Below are 13215 nucleotides of genomic sequence, written 5' to 3' on the forward strand. Positions count from 1 at the left end.
TAGTTAAAACAACATTGTCAGCATTAAACTTACTATTATTTTTGCTGTGTTTAGCTAATGGTTAAAGGCTAGTCTCAGCATCATTATACTGTGGTATCATTTTACTGTGTTTAGCTAACGGCTAAAGGCTAGTCTCATCATTTTATTATACTGTAGCATCATTTTACTGTGTTTAGCTAACGGCTAAAGGGTCTCAGCATTACACTGTAGTATCATTTTTACTGTGTTTAGTCTCAGCATTATACTGTAGCATCATTTTACTGTGTTTAGCTAACGGCTAAAGGCTAGTCTCAGCATTATACTGTAGCATCATTTTTTACTGTGTTTAGCTAACGGCTAAAGGCTAGTCTCAGCATTATATTGTAGCATTATAATATACAGCGGTGACTTCCTACTGACGACATCAACAACACCACGATAACACACTAGATTAAAGATTAACCCAGAACCTGTCTCTCCCTCCTTCACTCCATCTCTCTCCATGTCTTTCTCCCCCACTCTCCCTCCCTCCTCCCTCTATCATTCCTTCCCTCCCTCTTCCCACCCTCATTCCCTCCCTCCTCCCTCCATCTCTCTCCATGTCTTTCTCCCCCCTCTCCTCCCTCCTCCCTCTCTCATTCCTTCCCTCCTCCCCTCTCCCTCCTCCCTCTCCTTCCCCTTCCCCTCTCTCCTTCCCCCCCCTCCCTCCTCCCTCTCTCCTCCCTCTCTCCTTCCCTCCCTCCTCCCTCTCTCCTTCTCTCTCCTCCCTCTCTCCTCCCTCCCTTCCCTCCCTCTCTCCCTCCCTCTCTCCTTCCCTTTCTCCTCCCTCTCTCCTTCCCTCCCTCCTCCTCTCTCTTTCCCTTCCTCCTCACTCTCTCCTTCCTTGCTTCCCTCCCTCCTCTCTCTCCTTTCCTCCTCTCTCCTCCCCTACATCCCTCCCTCCCTCCCAGGTGGTCTATAAGAAAGCTGTCATGGCCGTCGGCTCTCTGACGATCAATGAGGAGCGTTCTGAGGTCATCGATTTCTCCGTCCCGTTCGTGGAAACTGGAATAAGCGTCATGGTCTCCCGTAGCAACGGAACCGTCTCCCCGTCCGCCTTTCTTGGTAACCCTCCCTGTGTTTTGGGGACATTTGAGTTGTCTGTGTTGTTTCACCACCTGACAGATTGTGTTTATCAACTTTTTTTAAAAACAGAACTGTCCCTCTCATATTCTGTCAAAACATGCTGCATCTGTCGGCTTCATTAAAACACACAGCACCACTAAGAGGACTGGTCTATACAGCACCACTAACAGGACTGATCTATACAGCACCACTAACAGGACTGATCTATACAGCACCACTAACAGGACTGATCTACACAGCACCACTAACAGGACTGATCTACACAGCACCACTAACAGGACTGATCTATACAGCACCACTAACAGGACTGACACAGCACCACTAACAGGACTGATCACAGCACCACTAACAGGACTGATCTACACAGCACCACTAACAGGACTGATCTATACAGCACCACTAACAGGACTGATCTACACAGCACCACTAACAGGACTGATCTACACAGCACCACTAACAGGGATCTACACAGCACCACTCTATCTACAGCACCACTAACAGGACTGATCTACACAGCACCACTAACAGGACTGATCTACAGCACCACTAACAGGACTGATCTATACAGCACCACTAACAGGACTGATCTACACAGCACCACTAACAGGATAACAGGACACAGCACCACTAACAGGACTGATCTACAGCACCACTAACAGGACTGATCTATACAGCACCACTAACAGGACTGATCTATACAGCACCACTAACAGGACTGATCTACACAGCACCACTAACAGGACTGATCTACACAGCACCACTAACAGGACTGATCTATACAGCACCACTAACAGGACTGATCTATACAGCACCACTAACAGGGACTACACAGCACCACTCTGATCACAGCACCACTAACAGGACTGATCTACACAGCACCACTAACAGGACTGATCTATACAGCACCACTAACAGGACTGATCTACACAGCACCACTAACAGGACTGATCTACACAGCACCACTAACAGGACTGATCTACACAGCACCACCACAGCACCACTAACAGGACTGACAGCACCACTAACAGGACTGCACAGCACCACTACAGCACCACTAACAGGACTGATCTACACAGCACCACTAACAGGACTGATCTATACAGCACCACTAACAGGACTGATCTACACAGCACCACTAACAGGACTGATCTACACAGCACCACTAACAGGACTGATCTACACAGCACCACTAACAGGACTGATCTACACAGCACCACTAACAGGACTGACAGCACCACTCACCACTAACAGGACTGATCAGCAGCACCACTAACAGGACTGATCTATACAGCACCACTAACAGGACTGATCTATACAGCACCACTAACAGGACTGATCTATACAGCACCACTAACAGGACTGATCTATACAGCACCACTAACAGGACTGATCTATACAGCACCACTAACAGGACTGATCTATACAGCACCACTAACAGGACTGATCTACACAGCACCACTAACAGGACTGATCTCTACAGCACCACTAACAGGACTGATCTATACAGCACCACTAACAGGACTGATCTACACAGCACCACTAACAGGACTGATCTACACAGCACCACTAACAGGACTGATCTATACAGCACCACTAACAGGACTGATCTATACAGCACCACTAACAGGACAGCACCACTAACAGGGATCTATACAGCACCACTAACAGGACTGATCTACACAGCACCACTAACTAACAGGACTGATCTATACAGCACCACTAACAGGACTGATCTATACAGCACCACTAACAGGACTGATCTATACAGCACCACTAACAGATCTACACAGCACCACTAACAGGACTGATCTATACAGCACCACTAACAGGACTGATCTATACAGCACCACTAACAGGACTGATCTCACAGCACCACTAACAGGACTGATCTAACAGGACTGATCTATACACCACTAACAGGACTGATCTATACAGCACCACTAACAGGACTGATCTATACAGCACCACTAACAGGACTGATCTATACAGCACCACTAACAGGACTGATCTACACAGCACCACTAACAGGCACAGCACCACTAACAGGACTGATCTACACAGCACCACTAAACAGCACCACTAACAGGACTGATCTATACAGCACCACTAACAGGACTGATCTACACAGCACCACTAACTAACAGGACTGATCTATACAGCACCACTAACAGGACTGATCTATACAGCACCACTAACAGGACTGATCTACACAGCACCACTAACAGGACTGATCTATACAGCACCACTAACAGGACTGGTCTACACAGCACCACTAACAGGACTGATCTACACAGCACCACTAACAGGACTGATCTATACAGCACCACTAACAGTATGGAGGAAGTCAGGACTGTGTGTATCTAATCTGATGTGTGTCTCTGTGTGTCTAATCTGATGTGTGTCTCTGTGTGTATCTAATCTGATGTGTGTCTCTGTGTATCTAATCTGATGTGTGTCTCTGTGTATCTAATCTGATGTGTGTCTCTGTGTATCTAATCTGATGTGTGTCTCTGTGTATCTAATCTGATGTGTGTCTCTCTCTGTGTGTATTCATGTCTCTTCTCTCTGTCTCTCTCTGTGTGTATTCATGTCTCTTCTCTCTGTCTCTCTCTGTGTGTATTCATGTGTCTTCTCTCTGTGTGTTTCAGAGCCGTTCAGTGCGACGGTGTGGATCATGATGTTTGTGATGCTGTTGTTGGTAACAGCAATGGCTGTGTTCATGTTTGAATACATCAGCCCTCTGGGCTTTAACAGGAACCTGGCACAGGGTAGAGGTAGGTACACACACACACACACACACACACGCGCGCGCACACACACACGCACGCGCACACACGCGCACACACACACACACACACACACGCGCACACGCACACACACACACACACACACACACACACACACACACACACACACACACACACACACACATATTTTTAAGTCTGAATTTACCTTCTCCTTCCTTCCTTCCTTCCTTCCTTCCTTCCTTCATTCCTTCCTTCCTTCTTTCCCTCCCTCCCTTCCCTCCCTCCCTACCTCCCTCCCTACCTCCAGACCCCCACGGCCCATCGTTCACTATGGGTAAGGCGGTGTGGCTGCTGTGGGGTCTGGTGTTCAACAACTCTGTCCCGGTTCAGAACCCTAAAGGCACCACCAGTAAGTTCATAGTGTCGGTGTGGGCCTTCTTCGCCGTCATCTTCCTGGCCTCTTACACAGCCAACCTGGCTGCCTTCATGATCCAGGAGGAGTTTGTAGACCAGGTCACGGGACTGTCTGACAACAAGGTAATGTTTTACTGTTTATACTCTCAGCATGTGATCATATTAAGATTGATAGTTAAAATAACATTGACTTTGTTACATAAAAATAAAAAAATAAAGTTTTTATTTTTTTATTTACGATGCAGTCCCATTGAGAATTTCGCTGAAGGGAAGAATCGCTTTTGGTGACCTTAAGAACTCGTGTTAGCTCCCTCGAGCTGATGCCACCCCCCCTACACAAAGGGGGCTTTAGCTCAGAGAGCTAACACTATCTTGAGCTACACCGATTCCCTGTGTTGAATACGCTGTCGCTGTCGATATACACGGCCCGGAGTTTAGAGATAGAGATAAGAGGCAGGGCCTAGAAATAGGGTTTTTAGTAGATCGTGTGTTCACCTAGATCTTTACATTTACATTTAGTTTAGAGATAGAGATAAGAGGCAGGGCCTAGAAATAGGGTTTTTAGTAGATCGTGTGTTCACCTAGATCTTTACATTTACATTCTATGTCTGTATGTTCTGTGCTGCCTTCACGTCCTCACGGAACGATCGGAAATGCACAATTTCCGAGTCGGAACTACAAACGAGGAAACTAGAGTTACAATCTTGTAACCCCATCGGATTCCCCGTCGGAATGTTTCCGAGATTCCGAGATTCCGCAGAGCGCGTGAAGCTAGCATAGAGGCTAGGGAATCACAGCATAGTCACCTACTTTATGTCAGCTTCAGTTCTATTGTCCCATAGACTTAAATAGACAGCTCTAGTGTTCCCGAAGACTGTTTTTAGCATGGGCCCTCTATCTACCTCTGGGGACCTACTGTCCCATAAATATAGATAGATAGCTCTAATGCCCCCAAAGCCTGTTTTTAGCATGGGCCAGAGACATTGAGGACATTCACCATTTTTTAAAGTAGCCAACTGGGCGGGACTTCCTGTGGGTTAAGGAAGGGTTGTTCACATAACTCCATCTGGGTCATTAGGACGGATCAGCCAATGAATTACACTGCTCAGTTTAACATTCCCTAACTGCAGGAGCCTGTAAATCACCAGCTTGACTTTAATAAACAGGTTCAGATTATATTAAATCACCAAGCTTGACTTTAATAAACTGGTTCATTTGATAGTAAATCACAGAGCTTGACTTTAATAAACAGGTTCATTTGGTAGTAAATCACCAAGCTTGACTTTAATAAACAGGTTCATTTGGTAGTAAATCACCAAGCTTGACTTTAATAAACAGGTTCATTTGGTAGTAAATCACCAAGCTTGACTTTAATTAACAGGTTCAGATTATATTAAATCACCAAGCTTGACTTTAATAAACAGGGTCAGATTATATTAAATCACCAAGCTTGACTTTAATAAACTGGTTCATTTGATAGTAAATCACAGAGCTTGACTTTAATAAACAGGTTCAGATTATATTAAATCACCAAGCTTGACTTTAATAAACTGGTTCATTTGATAGTAAATCACCAAGCTTGACTTTAATTAACAGGTTCATTTGGTAGTAAATCACCAAGCTTGACTTTAATAAACTGGTTCATTTGATAGTAAATCACAAGCTTGACTTTAATAAACAGGTTCATTTGGTAGTAAATCACCAAGCTTGACTTTAATAAACAGGTTCATTTGGTAGTAAATCACCAAGCTTGACTTTAATAAACAGGTTCATTTGGTAGTAAATCACAGAGCTTGACTTTAATTAACAGGTTCATTTGATAGTAAATCACAGAGCTTGACTTTAATAAACAGGTTCATTTGATAGTAAATCACCAGCTTGACTTTAATTAACAGGTTCATTTGGCAGGCGCTCAGTTTGTTTACTGAAATAAGAAAAATAAGAAATTAACTACTTTTAAAATGGAGACCAAACTCAGGGGTCTTGTGTCGGCCTTGAGATTGAAAGGTTGGGAGTTCGATCCCCGGCCGAGTCATACCAAAGACCAAAGCCAAGGCTACTTGCTTAAATTATGAGAAGGCCCTCAATGATGCTGCCCATGCTGTAAAGAAAGGCCCTCTATCTACCTCTATGGAGGTACTGTCCCATAGACTTTGATAGACAACTCTAGTGCCCCAAAAAACGTGTTTTAGCATGGGCCCTCTATCTACCTCTATGGAGGTACTGTCCCATAGACTTTGATAGACAACTCTAGTGCCCCAAAAAACGTGTTTTAGCATGGGCCCTCTATCTACCTCTATGGAGGTACTGTCCCATAGACTTTGATAGACAACTCTAGTGCCCCAAAAAACGTGTTTTAGCATGGGCCCTCTATCTACCTCTATGGAGGTACTGTCCCATAGACTTTGATAGACAACTCTAGTGCCCCAAAAAACGTGTTTTAGCATGGGCCCTCTATCTACCTCTATGGATCTGTTGTCCTCATCCTGTCTCCATTAACATCTAATGTCCTGTTTTTGTTTGTGTCCTTAAATCATCTACAGGTACGTATTTATCACGATTTATCAGGCTATTACAGAGGCCTGGAGTTGTTTCCTGGTTGAGAGGGGGAAAACTCCGGGACGTAATAATAATAATGATTGTTTTACGACCGATGAATGCCACGCCATTGTAACCGTAGTAACGAAGCTCTCGAGGCGTTGTGGACCGTGCTGACCAATAGAAGTGAAAAGGTCCATCTACTGTGCGGCCTGCTCGGGGCCCAGGACACACCTACACTACACTGGGATGTAGAGCTGGACTGCAGGATGGAAACACGGCTGATCCATGGTGCTTAGATCAGAGAGAGAGAGAGAGGGGTTTAGAGGAGTGGGGAACAGAGAGCAGGGACACACACACACACACACACACACACACAATACACACACACATAGTTGGCTAAGGAAGTTTAAACTCCCCCACAGAACCTTGACAGTATAGCTCCAGTTTATAATCCTCTAGCAGCGGTAGAATCCTATCCACTACACAGCTGATTGGCCAGTGTTACCAGTGTTGATTTGTCAGTGCAACATTTCTGGTGTTTCTCTCTTGGACTCAGTGGAGACAAGAAGGTTGATTCACATTTTCCCCATCAAAGCCAGTTCGTCTGCTTTTAAAAAATTATACTCCTCTAATTTGGGACTGATTTTGACCTGGGACTCTAGCTGGGTGCAGTTAATTATCAAGTAGAAAACCAGCAGTACTCTGTACTTATAATAATATTAATAATAATAATAATGATCAGGTAGAGCAGAAAACCAGCAGTACTCTGTACTTATAATAATATTAATAATAATAATAATGATCAGGTAGAGCAGAAAACCAGCAGTACTCTGTACTTATAATAATATTAATAATAATAATGATCAGGTAGAGCAGAAAACCAGCAGTACTCTGTACTTATAATAATATTAATAATAATAATAATAATGATCAGGTAGAGCAGAAAACCAGCAGTACTCTGTACTTATAATAATATTAATAATAATAATAATGATCAGGTAGAGCAGAAAACCAGCAGAACTCTGTACTTATAATAATATTAATAATAATAATAATAATGATCAGGTAGAGCAGAAAACCAGCAGTACTCTGTACTTATAATAATATGAATAATAATAATAATGATCAGGTAGAGCAGAAAACCAGCAGAACTCTGTACTTATAATAATATTAATAATAATAATAATGATCAGGTAGAGCAGAAAATCAGCAGTACTCTGTACTTATAATAATATTACTAATAATAATAATGATCAGGTAGAGCAGAAAACCAGCAGAACTTTGTACTTATAATAATATTAATAAAAATAATAATGATCAGGTAGAGCAGAAAACCAGCAGTACTCTGTACTTATAATAATATTAATAATAATAATAATGATCAGGTAGAGCAGAAAACCAGCAGTACTCTATACTTATAATAATATAATAATAATAATAATAATAATAATCAGGTAGAGCAGAAAACCAGCAGTACTCTGTACTTATAATAATATTAATAATAATAATAATAATAATGATCAGGTAGAGCAGAAAACCAGCAGTACTCTGTACTTATAATAATATGAATAATAATAATAATGATCAGGTAGAGCAGAAAACCAGCAGAACTCTGTACTTATAATAATATTAATAATAATAATAATAATAATGATCAGGTAGAGCAGAAAACCGGCAGTACTCTGTACTTATATTAATAATAATAATAATGATCAGGTAGAGCAGAAAATCAGCAGTACTCTGTACTTATAATAATATTACTAATAATAATAATGATCAGGTAGAGCAGAAAACCAGCAGAACTTTGTACTTATAATAATATTAATAAAAATAATAATGATCGGGTAGAGCAGAAAACAAGCAGTACTCTTTACTTATAATAATATTAATAATAATAATAATAATGATCAGGTAGAGCAGAAAACCAGCAGTACTCTATACTTATAATAATATTAATAATAATAATAATAATAATAATCAGGTAGAGCAGAAAACCAGCAGTACTCTGTACTTATAATAATATTAATAATAATAATAATAATAATGATCAGGTAGAGCAGAAAACCAGCAGTACTCTGTACTTATAATAATATTAATAATAATAATAATGATCAGGTAGAGCAGAAAACCAGCAGAACTCTGTACTTATAATAATATTAATAATAATAATAATAATAATGATCAGGTAGAGCAGAAAACCGGCAGTACTCTGTACTTATATTAATAATAATAATAATGATCAGGTAGAGCAGAAAACCAGCAGTACTCTGTACTTATAATAATATTAATAATAATAATAATGATCAGGTAGAGCAGAAAACCAGCAGTACTCTATACTTATAATAATATTAATAATAATAATAATAATAATAATCAGGTAGAGCAGAAAACCAGCAGTACTCTGTACTTATAATAATATTAATAATAATAATAATAATAATGATCAGGTAGAGCAGAAAACCAGCAGTACTCTGTACTTATAATAATATTAATAATAATAATAATGATCAGGTAGAGCAGAAAACCAGCAGAACTCTGTACTTATAATAATATTAATAATAATAATAATAATAATAATAATGATCAGGTAGAGCAGAAAACCAGCAGTACTCTGTACTTATAATAATATTAATAATAATAATAATAATGATCAGGTAGAGTAGAAAACCAGCAGTACTCTGTACTTATAATAATATTAATAAAAATAATAATGATCAGGTAGAGCAGAAAACCAGCAGAACTTTGTACTTATACTAATATTAATAATAATAATAATGATCAGGTAGAGCAGAAAACCAGCAGTACTCTGTACTTATAATAATATTAATAATAATAATAATGATCAGGTAGAGCAGAAAACCAGCAGTACTCTGTACTTATAATAATATTAATAATAATAATAATGATCAGGTAGAGCAGAAAGGTAGAGCCACTTTGTTTTATACTGGAGTCGGTATGCAGTCGCCCCCTAAAAAAATAAAATAAATTGCCCCGGCCCAAGTCAAGCAGTGGCTACCTGCGACAGGACGTAAGGAGCTGCTATCCGTCACCGTGGGAACGACGTGCGATCGGTTCTGATCAGATGTAATTGTATCAGCATTGATTTGATTCTGTGTTGTTTTTTGTTACCTGTATGTTGATGTAGAATGATGTTTTATTTGAGGTATTTTGTGTTTCCCTCGTCGTTTGACGTGTTACGGTTTTGATTTGTGTCACGTTACTAGGCAGTAAGTATACAAGTTATTAGTAACTGAATGTATTAAGTTTCCTTATATAGGCTCCACATTGACACTCTACCGTAATACCCTGTATATAGCCCTCACATTGACTCTGTACCGTAACACCCTGTATATAGCTTCCACATTGACTCTGTACCGTAATACCCTGTATATAGCCTCCACATTGACTCTGTACTGTAATACCCTGTATATAGCCTCCACATTGACACTCTACCGTAATACCCTGTATATAGCCTCCACATTGACTCTGTACCGTAACACCCTGTATATAGCCTCCACATTGACTCTGTACTGTAATACCCTGTATATAGCCTCCACATTGACTCTGTACCGTAATACCCTGTATATAGCCTCCACATTGACACTCTACCGTAATACCCTGTACATAGCCTCCACATTGACACTCTACCGTAATACCCTGTATATAGCCTCCACATTGACTCTGTACCGTAATAACCTATATATAGCTTCCACATTGACTCTGTACCATAACACCCTGTATATAGCCTCCACATTGACTCTGTACTGTAATACCCTGTATATAGCCTCCACATTGACTCTGTACTGTAATACCCTGTATATAGCCTCCACATTGACACTCTACCGTAATACCCAGTATATAGCCTCCACATTGACACTCTACCGTAATACCCTGTTTATAGCCTCCACATTGACTCTGTACCGTAATACCCTGTATATAGCCTCCACATTGACACTCTACCGTAATACCCTGTATATAGCCTCCACATTGACTCTGTACCGTAACACCCTGTATATAGCCTCCACATTGACTCTGGACCGTAACAACCTGTATATAGCCTCCACTATGACTCTGTACCGGTACCCCCTGTATATAGCCTCCACATTGACTCTCTACCGTAATACCCTTTATATAGCCTCCACATTGACTCTGTACCGTAATACCCTGTATATAGCCTCCACATTGACACTCTACCATAATACCCTGTATATAGCCTCCACATTGACTCTGTACTGTAATACCCTGTATATAGCTTCCACAATGACTCTGTACCGTAACACCCTGTATATAGCCTCCACATTGACTCTGTACCGTAATACCCTGTATATAGCCTCCCCATTGACTCTGTACCGTAACACCCTGTATATAGCCTCCACATTGACACTCTACCGTAATACCCTGTATATAGCCTCCACATTGACACTCTACCGTAATACCCTGTATATAGCCTCCAAATTGACTCTGTACCGTAACACCCTGTATATAGCCTCCACATTGACTCTGTACCGCAATACCCTGTATATAGGCTCCACATTGACACTCTACCGTAATACCCTGTATATAGCCTCCACATTGACTCTGTACCAGTACCCCCTGTATATAGCCTCCACATTGACACTCTACCGTAATACCCTGTATATAGCCTCCACATTGACTCTGTACCAGTACCCCTGTATATAGCCTCCACATTGACTCTGTACCATAATACCCTGTAAATAGCTTCCACAATGACTCTGTACCGTAACACCCTGTATATAGCCTCCAAATTGACTCTGTACCGTAATACCCTGTATATAGCCTCCACATTGACTCTGTACCATAATACCCTGTATATAGCCTCCACATTGACTCTGTACCGTAACAACCTGTATATAGCCTCCACATTGACTCTGTACCGTAATACACTGTATATAGCCTCCACATTGACTCTGTACCGTAATACACTGTATATAGCCTCCACATTGACTCTGTACCGTAATACCCTGTATATAGCCCCTGTATATAGCCTCCACATTGACTCTGTACATTAATACCCTGTATATAGCCTCCACATTGACTCTGTACCGTAATACCCTGTATATAGCCTCCACATTGACTCTGTACCATAATACCCTGTATATAGCCTCCACATTGACACTCTACCGTAATACCCTGTATATAGCCTCCACATTGACTCTGTACCGTAATAACCTATATATAGCTTCCACATTGACTCTGTACCATAACACCCTGTATATAGCCTCCACATTGACTCTGTACTGTAATACCCTGTATATAGCCTCCACATTGACTCTGTACTGTAATACCCTGTATATAGCCTCCACATTGACACTCTACCGTAATACCCAGTATATAGCCTCCACATTGACACTCTACCGTAATACCCTGTTTATAGCCTCCACATTGACTCTGTACCGTAATACCCTGTATATAGCCTCCACATTGACACTCTACCGTAATACCCTGTATATAGCCTCCACATTGACTCTGTACCGTAACACCCTGTATATAGCCTCCACATTGACTCTGGACCGTAACAACCTGTATATAGCCTCCACTATGACTCTGTACCGGTACCCCCTGTATATAGCCTCCACATTGACTCTCTACCGTAATACCCTTTATATAGCCTCCACATTGACTCTGTACCGTAATACCCTGTATATAGCCTCCACATTGACACTCTACCATAATACCCTGTATATAGCCTCCACATTGACTCTGTACTGTAATACCCTGTATATAGCTTCCACAATGACTCTGTACCGTAACACCCTGTATATAGCCTCCACATTGACTCTGTACCGTAATACCCTGTATATAGCCTCCCCATTGACTCTGTACCGTAACACCCTGTATATAGCCTCCACATTGACACTCTACCGTAATACCCTGTATATAGCCTCCACATTGACACTCTACCGTAATACCCTGTATATAGCCTCCAAATTGACTCTGTACCGTAACACCCTGTATATAGCCTCCACATTGACTCTGTACCGCAATACCCTGTATATAGGCTCCACATTGACACTCTACCGTAATACCCTGTATATAGCCTCCACATTGACTCTGTACCAGTACCCCCTGTATATAGCCTCCACATTGACACTCTACCGTAATACCCTGTATATAGCCTCCACATTGACTCTGTACCAGTACCCCTGTATATAGCCTCCACATTGACTCTGTACCATAATACCCTGTAAATAGCTTCCACAATGACTCTGTACCGTAACACCCTGTATATAGCCTCCAAATTGACTCTGTACCGTAATACCCTGTATATAGCCTCCACATTGACTCTGTACCATAATACCCTGTATATAGCCTCCACATTGACTCTGTACCGTAACAACCTGTATATAGCCTCCACATTGACTCTGTACCGTAATACACTGTATATAGC

The 13215-nt window shown here is 41.3% G+C and overlaps 1 protein-coding gene across 1 annotated transcript in view; it reads left to right on the forward strand.

The window, feature by feature from the left end:
• The window catches only part of LOC121844576 (glutamate receptor ionotropic, NMDA 2A-like), a 75903-nt gene that overhangs the window by 36300 nt on the left and 26388 nt on the right, over nucleotides 1-13215 (forward strand). The window contains exons 4-6 of the mRNA XM_042314844.1: nucleotides 930-1083; nucleotides 3753-3878; nucleotides 4159-4388. Of these exons, the coding sequence (XP_042170778.1) occupies nucleotides 930-1083; nucleotides 3753-3878; nucleotides 4159-4388 (510 nt within the window). The remainder of the gene's footprint in view (nucleotides 1-929; nucleotides 1084-3752; nucleotides 3879-4158; nucleotides 4389-13215) is intronic.

The sequence above is a fragment of the Oncorhynchus tshawytscha genome, unplaced genomic scaffold, assembly GCF_018296145.1.
Source record: "Oncorhynchus tshawytscha isolate Ot180627B unplaced genomic scaffold, Otsh_v2.0 Un_contig_6050_pilon_pilon, whole genome shotgun sequence".
Lineage (NCBI taxonomy): Eukaryota > Metazoa > Chordata > Actinopteri > Salmoniformes > Salmonidae > Oncorhynchus > Oncorhynchus tshawytscha.